Source organism: Mustelus asterias, chromosome 2 (assembly GCF_964213995.1).
Source record: "Mustelus asterias chromosome 2, sMusAst1.hap1.1, whole genome shotgun sequence".
In the NCBI taxonomy this organism is placed as follows: Eukaryota; Metazoa; Chordata; class Chondrichthyes; order Carcharhiniformes; family Triakidae; genus Mustelus; species Mustelus asterias.
Window position 1 is genome coordinate 111,130,048 of NC_135802.1, and position 13,415 is coordinate 111,143,462.

Genomic DNA, 13,415 nt, shown 5'->3' on the forward strand with positions numbered 1-13,415 from the left:
GGAAAGATTGGGTAAACTGGGGTTGTTCTCACTGGAAAGACGGAGGATGAGGGGTGACCTAATAGAGGTGCATAAAATTATGAAAGGCATAGATAGGGTGAACGGTGGGAAGCTTTTCCCCAGGTCGGTGGTGACGTTCACAAGGGGTCATAGGTTCAAGGTGACGGGGGGGAGGTTTAACACGGATATCAGAAGGACGTATTTTACACAGAGGGTGGTGGGGGCCTGGAATGCGCTGCCGGGCAAGGTGGTGGAGGCGGACACATTGGGAACGTTTAAGACTTATCTAGATAGCCACATGAACGGAGTGGGAATGGAGGGATACAAAAGAATGGTCTAGTTTGGACCAGGGAGCAGCGTGGGCTTGGAGGGCCGAAGGGCCTGTTCCTGTGCTGTATTGTTCTTTGTTCTTTTTAGTACACCATCAAGACCTGATGTGACCCCTAACTGAGAGAGTTTGTAAACTTGTGCCTCGTTGGTGTTAGAACAAGAACAAAGAAAAGTACAGCACAGAAACAGGACCTTCAGCCCTCCAAGCCTGTGCCCATGATGATGCTCTAACTAAACTGAAAATAAACTTCTGCCCTTATTCAGTCTGTATCCCTCTATTTCCTCCGTATTCATGTACCCATCCAGATGTCTCTTAAATGTTGCTAATGTGCCTGCTTCCACCATCTCCTCTGGCACAGCGTCCCAGGCACCCACCAGTCTCTGCATGAAAATCTTCCCCTGTACATCTCCTTTAAACATTCCCTCTCTCATCTTGAACCTATGCACCTTTGTAATTGACACTTCCACCCTTGGAAAAAGCCTCTGACTATCCACCCTGTCTATGCCTCTTATCATTTTGTGGACCTCTGTCAGGTCTTCCTTCAGCCTCCATCTTTCTAGCGAAAACAAACCTAATGAGATGTGGGAGATCTGTGACGCTTCCAGCGTCTCAGACGACTACATCTGCAGGAAGTGCACCCAATTGCAGCTCCTTACAGATTGCATGGATAGGTTGGAGCAGTAGTTGGATGCACTTAGGAACATGAAGGTGGCGGAAAGCGTCACAGATAGGAGCTTTAGAGACGTGGTCACACCCAAGGTGCAGGCAGATAGATGGGTGACCGCTAGAAGGGGCAGGCAGTCAGCGCAGGAATCCCCTATGGTTGTCCCCCTCTCTAACAAGTATCCCGTTTTGAATACTGTTGAGAGGGAATGGCCTATCAGGGAATAACAGCAGCAGCAGCCAGAGCAGTGGCACCATGGCTGGCTCTGTTGTTAAGCAGGGAGGGACAAAGAGCACTAGAGCAATAATTATTGGGGACTCTATAGTTAGGAGTGCAGATAGTGCTTCTGTGGACGTGAAAGAGACTCCAGGATGGTATGTTGCCTCCCTGGTGCCAGGGTCCAGAATGTCTCTGAACAGGCAGAAAGCACTCTGAAGGGAGAGGGTGAACAGCCAGAGGTTGTGGTACATATTGGTACTAACGACATTGGCAGGAAGAGTGATGAGGTCCTGCAGCAGCAGTTTAGAGAGTTTGGTAGAAAGTTAAAAAGCAGGACTTCTCGGGCTGCAATCTCAGGATTACTCCCTGTGCCACATGCCAGTGAGGCTAGAAATAGAAAGATAGTACAGCTCAACACGTGGCTCAACAGCTGATGTAGGAGGGATGATTTCAGATATCTGGACCATTGGGATCTCTTCCTGGGCAGCTGGGACCTGTACAAGAAGGTTGCATCTAAACTGGAAGGGCATAAATACTCAGGCCGGGAGGTTTGCTAGTGTCACACGGGAGGATTTAACTAGTTTGGCAGGGGGGTGGGGACCAAAGCAAAGGTGAATTAACTGAAGGGGAACCAGAGAGTAGGGCCAGTAAGACTTATAGAAAGAGCAGGCAGGTGTGGTTGCTGATCAAAGAGGGTCTGGTGGACAGAAGTGCATTTGTTTCAGTGCGAGAAGTGTGACAGGTAAGGCAGATGAACTTCGAGTTTGGATTAGTACTTGGAACTATGATGTTGCTATTATAGAGACTTGGTTAAGGGAAGGACAAGATTGGCAGTTTAACGTTCCAGGATACAGATGTTTCAGGTGGGATAGAGGGGGATGTAAAAGGGGTGGGGGAGTTGCACTACTGGTTAAGGAGAATATCACAGCTGTACTGTGGGTGGACACCTCGGAAGGCTCATACAGCAAGGCAATATGGGTAGAGTTCAGGAATAGGAAGGGTGTAGTCACAATGTTAGGGGTTTACTATAGACTGCCCAACAGCCAGTGGGAGACAGAGGAATAGATATAACAAAGAACAAAGAACAGTACAGCACAGGAAACAGGCCCTTCGGCCCTCCAAGCCTGTGCCGCTCCTTGGTCCAAATAGACCAATCGTTTGTATCCCTCCATTCCCAGGCTGCTCATGTGACTATCCAGGTAAGTCTTAAACGATGTCAGCGTGCCTGCCTCCACCACCCTACTTGGCAGCGCATTCCAGGCCCCCACCACCCTCTGTGTAAAAAATGTCCCTCTGATGTCTGAGTTATACTTCGCCCCTCTCACCTTGAGCCCGTGACCCCTCGTGATCGTCACCTCCGACCTGGGAAAAAGCTTCCCGCTGTTCACCCTATCTATACCCTTCATAATCTTGTATACCTCTATTAGATCTCCCCTCATTCTCCGTCTTTCCAAGGAGAACAACCCCAGTTTACCCAATCTCTCCTCATAGCTAAGACCCTCCATACCAGGCAACATCCTGGTAAACCTTCTCTGCACTCTCTCCAATGCCTCCACGTCCTTCTGGTAGTGCGGCGACCAGAACTGGACGCAGTACTCCAAATGTGGCCTAACCAGCGTTCTATACAGCTGCATCATCAGACTCCAGCTTTTATACTCTATACCCCGTCCTATAAAGGCAAGCATACCATATGCCTTCTTCACCACCTTCTCCACCTGTGTTGCCACCTTCAAGGATTTGTGGACTTGCACACCTAGGTCCCTCTGTGTTTCTATACTCCTGATGACTCTGCCATTTATTGTATAACTCCTCCCTACATTATTTCTTCCAAAATGCATCACTTCGCATTTATCCGGATTAAATTCCATCTGCCACCTCTCCGCCCAATTTTCCAGCCTATCTATATCCTGCTGTATTGCCCGACAATGCTCTTCGCTATCCGCAATTCCAGCCATCTTCGTGTCATCCGCAAACTTGCTGATTACACCAGTTACACCTTCTTCCAAATCATTTATATATATCACAAATAGCAGAGGTCCCAGTACAGAGCCCTGCGGAACACCACTGGTCACAGACCTCCAGCCGGAAAAAGACCCTTCGACCACTACCCTCTGTCTCCTATGGCCAAGCCAGTTCTCCACCCATCTAGCCACTTCTCCTAGTATCCCATGAGCCTTAACCTTCTTAACCAACCTGCCATGTGGGACTTTGTCAAATGCCTTACTGAAATCCATATAGACGACATCCACGACCCTTCCTTCATCAACCGCTTTTGTCACTTCCTCAAAAAACTCCACCAAATTTGTAAGGCACGACCTCCCTCTTACAAAACCATGCTGTCTGTCACTAATGAGATTGTTCCGTTCTAAATGCACATACATCCTGTCTCTAAGAATCCTCTCCAACAACTTCCCTACCACGGACGTCAAGCTCACCGGCCTATAATTTCCTGGGTTATCCCTGCTACCCTTCTTAAACAACGGGACCACATTCGCTATCCTCCAATCCTCAGGGACCTCACCCGTGTCCAAAGAAGCGACAAAGATTTCCGTCAGGAGGCAGATTTTGGCAAGGTGTAAAAGTAACAAGATTGTTGTGGTGGGATTTTGTATATTAACTGGGACTCATTTAGTGCTAGAGGAGTGGATGGGGCAGAGTTTGCAAGGAGTATCCAGGAGGGCTTCTTGAAACAGTATGTAGATAGTCCAACTAGGGAAGGGGCCGTACTGAACCTGGTATTGGGGAATGAGCCTGGTCAGGTGGTCGATGTTTCAGTAGGGGAGGAGTTCGGAAATAGTGACCACAATTCAGTAAGCTTTACGGTACTGATGGATAAAGATAAGTGTAGTCCTCAAGTGAAGGTCTAAATTGGGGGAAGGCTAATTACAACAATATTAGGCAGGAACTGAAGAATATAGATTGAGGGTAGATGTTTGAGGGCAAATCAACATCTGGCATATGGGAGGTTTTCAAGTGTAAGTTGATAGGGATTCAGGACTGGCATATTCCTGTAAGGATGAAGGATAAGTTTTGGGAACCTTGGATAACGAGAGATATTGTGAGCCTAGTCAAAGAGGAAAAGGAAGCATTTGTCAAAGTTAAGAAGCTGGGAACACACGAAGCAAGTGTGGAATACAAGGGAAGTAGAAAGAAACTTAAGCAAAGAGCAAGGAGGGCTAAAAGGGGTAATGAAAAGTCATTGGCCAGCAGGATTAAGGAAAATCCCAAGGCTTTTTATACATATATAAAGAGCAAGAGAGTAGCCAGGGAGAGGGTTGGCCCACTCAGAGACAGGGGAGGGAATCTATGCATGGAGTCAGAGGAAATGGGCAAGGTATTAAATGAGTACTTTGCATCAGTATTCACCAAAGAGAAGGACTTGGTGGATGTTGAGTCTGGGAAAGGATGTGTAGATAGTTTGAGATAAAAAAGGAGGTATTGGGGTTCTTGAGAAACATTAAGGTGGACAGGTCCCCAGGGCCTGATGGGATATACCCCAGAATACTGAAAGAAGCAAGGGAGGAAATTGCTGTAGCCTTGAGATAAATCTTTGTATCCTCACTGGCTACAGGGGAGGCCCAGAGGATTGGAGAATACCCAATGCTGTTCCTTTGTTTAAGAAGGGTAGCAGGGATAATCCACGTAATTACAGGCCAGTGAGCATTACGTCAGTGGTAGGGAAATTAATGGAAAGGATTCTTTGAGACAGGATTTACTCGCACTTGGAAATAAGTGGACGTATTAGCAAGAGGCAACATGGTTTTGTGAAGGGGAGGTCGTGCCTCACTAACTTGATCGAGTTTTTCGAGGAAGTGACGAAGATGATTGATGAGGATAGGGCAGTGGATATTGTCTATATGGACTTCAGTAAGGCCTTTGACAAGGTTCCTCATGGCAGACTGGTGCAGAAGGTGAAGTCGCATGGGATCAGAGGTGAGCTGGCAAGGTGGATACAGAACTGGCTCGGTCATAGAAGTGGAGATGCCGGCGTTGGACTGGGGCAAGCACAGTAAGAAGTCTCACAACACCAGGTTAAAGTCCAACAGGTTTATTTGGAAGCACAAGCACAAGCCACAAGCTTTCAGAGTGCTGCCCCTTCATCAGGTGAGTGGGAGTTCTGTTCACAAACAGGGCATATAAAGACACAAACTCAATTTACAAAATAATAGTTGGAATGCGAGTCTTTACAGGTAATCAAATCTTAAAGGTACAAACAATGTGAGTGGAGAGAGGGTTAAGCACAGGTTAAAGAGATGTGTATTGTCTCCAGCCAGGACACTTAGTGAGATTTTGCAAGCCCAGGCAAGTCGTGGGGGTTACAGATGGTGTGACATGAACCCAAGATCCCGGTTGAGGCTGTCCTCGTGTGTGTGGAACTTGGTTATCAGTCTCTGCTCAGCGACTCTGCGTTGTCGTGTGTCGTGAAGGCTCCCTTGGAGAACGCTTACCCAAAGATCAGAGGCCGAATGCCCGTGACCGCTGAAGTGTTGCCCAACAGGAAGAGAACACTCTTGCCTGGTGATTGTTCATCCATTGTCGTAGCGCCTGCATGTTCTCCCCAATGTACCATGCCTTGGGACATCCTTTCCTGCAGCGTATCAGGTAGACAACGTTGGCCGAGTTGCAAGTGTATGTACCGTGCACCTGGTGGATGGTGTTCTCACGTGAGATGGTGGCATCCGTGTCAATGATCCAGCACGTCTTGCAGAGGTTGCTGTGGCAGGGTTGTGTGGTGTCGTGGTCACTGTTCTCCTGAAGCTGGGTAGTTTGCTGTGGACAATGGTCTGTTTGAGGTTGTGCGGTTGTTTGATGGCAAGAAGTGGGGGTGTGGGGATGGCCTTGGCGAGATGTTCGTCTTCATCAATGACATGTTGAAGGCTCTGGAGAAGATGTCGTAGCTTCTCCACTCCGGGGGAGTACTGGACGACGAAGGGTACTCTGTCCACTGTGTCCTGTGTTTGTCTTCTGAGGAGGTCGGTGCGGTTTTCGCTGTGGGGCGTCGGAACTGTCGATCGATGAGTCGAGCACCATATCCTGTTCTTATGAGGGCGTTTTTCAGCATCTGGAAGTGTCTGTTGCGATCCTTCTCATCTGAGCAGATCCTGTGTATACGGAGGGCTTGTCCGTAGGGGATGGCTTCTTTAACGTGCTTAGGGTGGAAGCTGGAGAAGTGGAGCATCGTGAGGTTATCCATGGGCTTGCGGTACAGTGAGGTGCTGAGGTGACCATCCTTGATGGAGATGCATGTCTCCAAGAATGCAACCAATTCCGGAGAGTAGTCCATGGTGAGTCTGATGGTGGGATGGAACTTGTTGATGTCATCATATAGTTTTTTCAGTGATTGTTCACCATGAGTCCAAAGGAAGAAAATGTCATTGATGTATCTAGTGTATAGCATCGGTTGAAGGTCCTATGCGGTGAAGAGGTTTTGTTCGAACCTGTGCATGAAGATGTTGGCATATTGAGGTGCGAATTTGGTCCGCATGGCTGTTCCTTGTGTCTGAATGAAGAACTGGTTGTACTCGGTCATAGAAGACAGAGAGTAGCTATGAAAGGGTGGAAGCATTCCTCAGGGATCAGTGCTGGGAACATTGCTGTTTGTAATACATATAAATGATTTGGAGGAAAATGTAACTGGTTTGATTAGTAAGTTTGTGGACGACACAAAGGTTGGTGGATTTGCGGATAGCGATGAGGACCATCAGAGGATACAGATCGGTTGGAGACTTGTGTGGAGAGATGCGGATGGAGTTTAATCCGGACAAATGTGAGATAATGCATTTTGGAAGGTCTAATAGAGATAGGAAATGTACAGTAAATGGCAGAACCCTTAAGAGTATTGATAGACAGAGGGATCTGGGTGTCCAGGTATACAGTTCACTGAAAGTGGCAACACAGATGGAGAAGGTAGTGAAGAAGGTGTGCTTGCCTTCATCGGCTGGGGCATTGAGTTTAAAAATTGGTAAGTCGTGTTGCAGATTATAGAACCTTAGTTAGGGCGCATTTGGAATATAGTGTTCAATTCTGGTCGCCACACTACCAGAAGGATGTGGACCCTTTGGAGAGGGTACAGAAAAGATTGACCAGGATGTTGCCTGATATGGAGGGCATTAGCTATGAGGAGAGGTTGGAGAAACTTGGTTTGTTCTCACTGGAACGATGGAAGTTGAGGGGCGACCTGATAGAAGTCTACAAGATTATGAGGGGCACGGACAGAGTGGATAGTCAGAAGCTTTTTCCCATGGTGGAAGAGTCAATTACTAGGGAGCATAGGTTTAAGGTGCGATGGGGCAAGGTTTAAAGGAGATGTACGAGGCAAATTTTTTACATAGAGGGTGGTGGGTGCCTGGAACTTGCTGCCGGGGGAGGTCGTGGAAGCAGATACCATAGTGACTTTTAAGGGGCATCTTGACAAATACTTGAATAGGATGGGAATGGAGGGATATGGTCCCCAAAAGGGTAGGGGGTTTTAGTTCAGTCTGGCAGCCTGGTCGATGCAGGCTTGGAGGGCCGAAGGGCCTGTTCCTGTGCAGTAATTTTCTTTGTTCTTTATTCAACCTCTCCGCATAGCCAACACCCTCGAGACCAGGCAACATCCTGGTGTACCTTCTTCGCACTCTCTCCTTCTGGTAGTGTGATGACTAGAACTGTATGCAATACTCCAAATATTAACAGTATCCAGAGATCTGAGACAGGATACAGTTGCTGGTGAATATGATCCAAGGGATGAATCAATTGAGTGCGAAAGTGACGCTAACAGGAAGCAGAAAGCAGGGGTAAATGGGTGATTTCGAGTTGGCACGCTGTAACCAGTGGAATGTCACATGGATCGGTGCTGGGACCTCAATTATTTACTGTCTATAGAAATGACTTTGATGAAGGGACCAACACCTGATTTTTTCCATCCTGGGACTAAGTCCCATGATGAGGCAGGAACATGGAATGTTATCAGCTGTGGAGGCCGTCTGGAAACCATGCCAAACCTTCTGACCCCGACCTCATTGATTCTGCAGTTGGGTGTTTTGTGCCCTATTCCGTGGCAGGGCAGGCCTGATGATGCATAACCTGCTGTCCTCTAGAAACATAAAAGTTAGGAGCAGGGGAGGAGGCCATTCAGCACTTCAAGCCTACTCCACCATTCAATATCATTATAGCTGATCCTCTATTTAAATGCCGTACACCCACGGTTGTCTCACGCCCCTTGCCACCTTTAGAGTCCAGAAATATATAATTTCCTTCTTAAATATATTCAGTGATTTGGCCTCCACTGCATTCCACAGATTCACAACCTGAGTGAAGACGTTTTTCATCAGACGGGAATTTACGGCCTCGCATATCCTGAAACTGTGAAATCCCACCCAAAGTCAACAGACCTTTCCATGCTTTGCCCCTCGCCTGCTCCAATTCCCGTGGCGGGAGGGTAAAATTCGGCCATCATCTCAGTTCTGAATGAACTCGGTTCTGAATATCCAGCATCCTGAGACTATGACTCCTTGTTCTAGATCCTAGTCAGAGGAAACAGCATCCCTGTATCCAGTCTATCCAGCCCTGTCAGAATGAATTTCACTTAGATCTCCTCTCATTCTTCTAAATTACAGTAAATACAGGCCATGTCGAAGCGATCTCTCCTCACATGCCTATCCTACAATCCCAAGAATCAATCTGGGAAACCTTCACTGCGCTCCCTCCATGGTAAGCATATCCTTTCTTAGGTAAGGAGACCAAAACTGCACATAATACTCTAGGCGTGGTCTTTCCAAGGCCCTGTACAGCTGCAGTAAGACATCCTTTCTCCTGTACTCAAGTCCCCTAGCAATGAAGGACAATGTACCAAGTGTCTTCCTAATAGTTTGCTGTGCCTGCTTTCAGTGACTGGTGTACAAGGACACCCAGGTCCCTTTGTATGTCAACATTTTCCAATCTATCACCATTTAAATCATACTCTGCCATTCTGTTTTTCCTACCAAAGTGATAACTCCACATTTATCCACATTATACTGCGCATGACATGTATTTGCCCACTCGCTTGTCTAAATCACCGTGAAGCCTCTTAACATCCAGGTGCCATATTGAAATGGTGCCCAACATCAGTGACCCACTACTGAAGAAAAAGGTGGACCTCCTGAAAATGAAGATGGATCTCTGAGGCTGGAAGATGTACCCCCTCCAGAACACGGAATTTACAAGGTCCAGAAATAGATGCTCCTCTCATCCACTGCTGTATTGTTCCAGGGCCCAGGGTTGTCTGTGGCCTCCATCCAGAACCCTGCAGGCAGACCCAGGCATTGTTCAGATCAGTCCTGACATCTGCAAACTTCGTTGTTTCAGATGTGTTTTGCACCAGCCTGTTTTCACGCTGATGCTGCAGAAAATTGGGCATGGGTGGTTGGGCCTTCCTCTGCCACCATTAGCAGGATGCAAATTAGTTTCACGTTAGACCCAGCAGGTTTTCCATTGTGGGCACCAAAGGAAGATCCCACGGGAAATTCATGCCAATGTAAAAATTACTTTTGGGCCTCTGCTAAATTCCTCCCCCTGAACTGCCACTGAACCTGCTGCAGGGGGCCATGGGACAATTCCACCCCAAACGCATGATTGCTGAATTTGCGGATGACATAAAGGTAGGCAAGAAAATTGTGAGGAAGATTGTGAGGTTAAATGAGTGAGCCAAAAGTTGGCAGATGGAGTATAAAGTGGAAAAATGTGGAGTCACACTTTGGCAGGAAGAAACAAAAGCAATATATTACTTAAGTTGAGAAAGACTGCAAAAGCAGGTAGTGCAGAGGATCTGGGTGTCCTGGTCCATGAATTACAAAAAAATCAGTATGCAGGTACAGTAAATGAGATATTGTCATTTATTGCAAGAGGAATGGAATATGAAAGTGGGGAAATTTTGCAACAAATGTATCAAGCATTGGTGAGACTGGTTTCCTTACTGCAGAAACAATATAATTGCATTAGGAAAAGTTCGGAGAAGTTTCACTTGACTGATTCCCGGGATGAGAGGTTATCTTGTAAGTGAAAGTTGTACAAGTGGGTCCATATCTTTTGGAGTTTAGAAGAATGAAAGGTGATCATATTAAAACATATAAGATTTGAGGGTAACTAACAGGGTGGATGGTAAGAGGATGCTTCATTTTGTGGGAGAGACGAGAAATAAAGTTTAAAGATGAGGGATCTCACATTTAAGACGGAGATGAGGAGAAGATTGGATAGACACGGATTAATCAGCAATAGTTAGCATGGGATTTGTTAAGGGGAAGTTGTGTTTGACAAATTTAATCACTTTTTTTGAGAAGAGCACCAGGAGGGTTGATAACATAGAGCACATTTGATGTGCTCTATGTTGACTTTACCAAGGCTTTTGATAAGGTCTCTCATGGCAGACTGGTCAACAAAACTAAGGGCCCATGGGATCCAAAGAAAAAAGATACATTGAATTCAAAATTGACTGAAAGGCAGGAAGCAGAGGATGATGGTGGAGGGATGTTTCTGTGACTGGAAGTCTGTTTCCTGTGGGATTCCCGCAGGGCTCGGGGCCCTTGCTATTTTTGGTGTACATCAATGATTTCAACTTAAATGTAGGAGGCATTATCAAGGGGTTTGTGAATGACACAAAATTGGTAGGGTGGTGAATAGTAAGGAGGATAGCAGTGGGCTGCAAGAAGATATCAATGGACTGGTCAGATGAACAGAGCAAATGGAATTCAACCCGAAAAAATGTGAGGTAATTCACATGGGGAACGCTAACAAAGCAAAGATTTACACTATGAATGGCAGGGCTCTGGAAAGTACTGAAGATCAGAAGGATCTTGGAGTGCATATCCATAGATCTCTGAAGGTGGGTAGGGCAGGTGGATAAGTTGGTTAAGAAGGTCTATGGGATACTTGTCTTTATGAGCCGAAACATAGGATACAAGAGCAGGGAGATCATGCTGGAACTGTATAGAACACTGGTTAAGCCACAACTGGAGTGCTGCAGTTCTGGTAACCATGTTATATAAAGGATGTGATTGCACTGGAGAGGTAGGGTGTAGAGGAAATTTACCAGAATGTTGCCTGCGCTGGAAGGTCAGAGCTATAAAGGAAGATTGGATAGACTCGGGCTGTTTTCCTTGGCGTGGTGAAGGCTGAGAAGGGGACTTGATAGAGGTGTAAAGATTATGAATATATAGGGTGGACAGGAAGGTACTTTTTCCATTAGTAGATGGGCCAATAACCAGGGGCATAGATTTAAGGCAAGTAGAAAGCTAAGAGGGGAGTTGAGGAGAAACTTCTTCACTCAGAGGATGGTGGGAATTGGAACTCATTGCCTGGAAGGGCAGTTGAGTCAGAAATCTCATTGCATTTAAGAAGTATTTAGATATTTAGATAGATGGCACAAAGTCCCACCATGTGGAAAAAGCTACCATTGCTGTCAGCAAGCTCAACGCTGCTTTTCCTGCCCGCTATCGGCCTTTGCGGATTTCCAGGAAAATCTTGCCCTGCATTTACCATTATTGTGTGGAGATGCCGGCGTTGGACTGGGGTAAGCACAGTAAGAAGTCTCACAACACCAGGTTAAAGTCCAACAGGTTTATTTGGTAGCAAATATGGTATTTGCTACCAAATAAACCTGTTGGACTTTAACCTGGTGTTGTGAGACTTCTTACTGTGTTTACCATTATTCACAGACTTGCTCCCAACTATTAGCATGCAATTTCACGAATCGCTCATAAGGAAACTTGATTAACCAAAATGTCAAATCATGCTCTGCTGTATTACTTCTATTTGCACAGAAGAATATTATTAAATTATTAATAGTGATTTGTAAAACAAAGTAGTAAAGGTCAACCAATTAAGTTTAGCTGGAAGAAAACACTATCAATGAATAGGAAGATGAATTTTTAAATTTAAAGTTTATAATCATTTAAGTAAGTAATCCTTGAAAGTCTTTGCTGCTATTCCCATATTTGCACAGCTTTAGAAATCTCTCCAAGCAGCACATCAGCTACAGGCCACACACCACCTGACAGACCGCTACTAAAGTCACTGTTAGTATATGTGGATAACTCTTCCAGTGATCTTCCGTGAAGGAAAACTCAATATCCCCACACTAACCCTCACCGCATTACCATGAGACAAAGCTGAAATTGTCAACTCAGTATCATGGGAAAATAAACTTATGATCCATCACTGTTTAGATGTTGCAGGTTGGTGTTCCAATGGATTTTGTCATCCAATCTATGCCAAAACTCATAATAACTTATAAAATGTTGTTTGAAGATGCTTGCTTCTGTTTTGTGTATATTTTTGGTTCACTTATCCAAAGAACTGTCACAAAACACAATATACAAAATGGAATTTTAAGGATGACACTCTTGAAACAGAAGTACACATCTCCTACCAACATTTTGCATGGATCCAAGCTTAGAACAAGCAGCAAAGATTAACATTTAGGAATCCAGCAGTAAGACAACTGGAAAATCAATATGACATTATTTATATTCCTAAAAATTGAAGGGTTTAGATGTAACTTACTTTATGGCTTCGCACATGTCCAACCCCATTTTGACACAGTTTTTGGCATGGTTTGGCAAGGATATTGGTAAACCGGAAACACAGTAGTAGCAGTCCCCTAAAATCTTGATCCTCATACAATCATTTTCCTGAATAAAACCAAAGGTAAAACTCACTGATTAATGACAATGCATGATAATTCATGCAACTCCAAATACTCAGATTCATAGTAAAGTCTTCCTTGTTAGTATATGAGCTGCTTACCTTTGCAATTTGATCAAACTTGCCAAACAACTCATTGAGTGTGTGTACAAGCTCCCCAGGTGAACATTCACTGGCCAGGCGTGTGAAACCCACAATGTCAGCATACAATATACTGCAGAAACATAAATATTTGAAGCATTTGATTTTCATTGCCAATCATATTAATAAAGCAACACGACAACATGCTGTGCCCATTGATGGAAAAATCTAGAAAAATGTAATAGTGAAGTAATGCTAAGGCTGGCAGATTTGAGTTAAGACCGCTGAGTGCATCCCATATTGGACTTGGTGACATAATGGGCCCTATTTTACCACTGCAGGCATGAAAAGGTGGTAAAGTCGGGTGTGAGGCCATTAACGCGATCCGCGCCTGTGTCCGCGCAGATGGCCACTTCACCGAAACCTGGGAATGGCGGCGATCCGATTCGCTCCCGAAAC

At 45.6% G+C, this 13,415-nt stretch overlaps 1 protein-coding gene across 1 annotated transcript in view; it reads right to left on the reverse strand.

Moving 5' to 3' along the window:
- The window catches only part of adcy2b (adenylate cyclase 2b (brain)), a 422,964-nt gene that overhangs the window by 158,635 nt on the left and 250,914 nt on the right, over positions 1-13,415 (reverse strand). Inside the window, exons 6-7 of the mRNA XM_078228489.1 lie at positions 12,978-13,089; positions 12,735-12,862 (exon numbers count right to left, since the gene is read on the reverse strand). Coding sequence (XP_078084615.1) covers positions 12,735-12,862; positions 12,978-13,089 — 240 coding nt within the window. The remainder of the gene's footprint in view (positions 1-12,734; positions 12,863-12,977; positions 13,090-13,415) is intronic.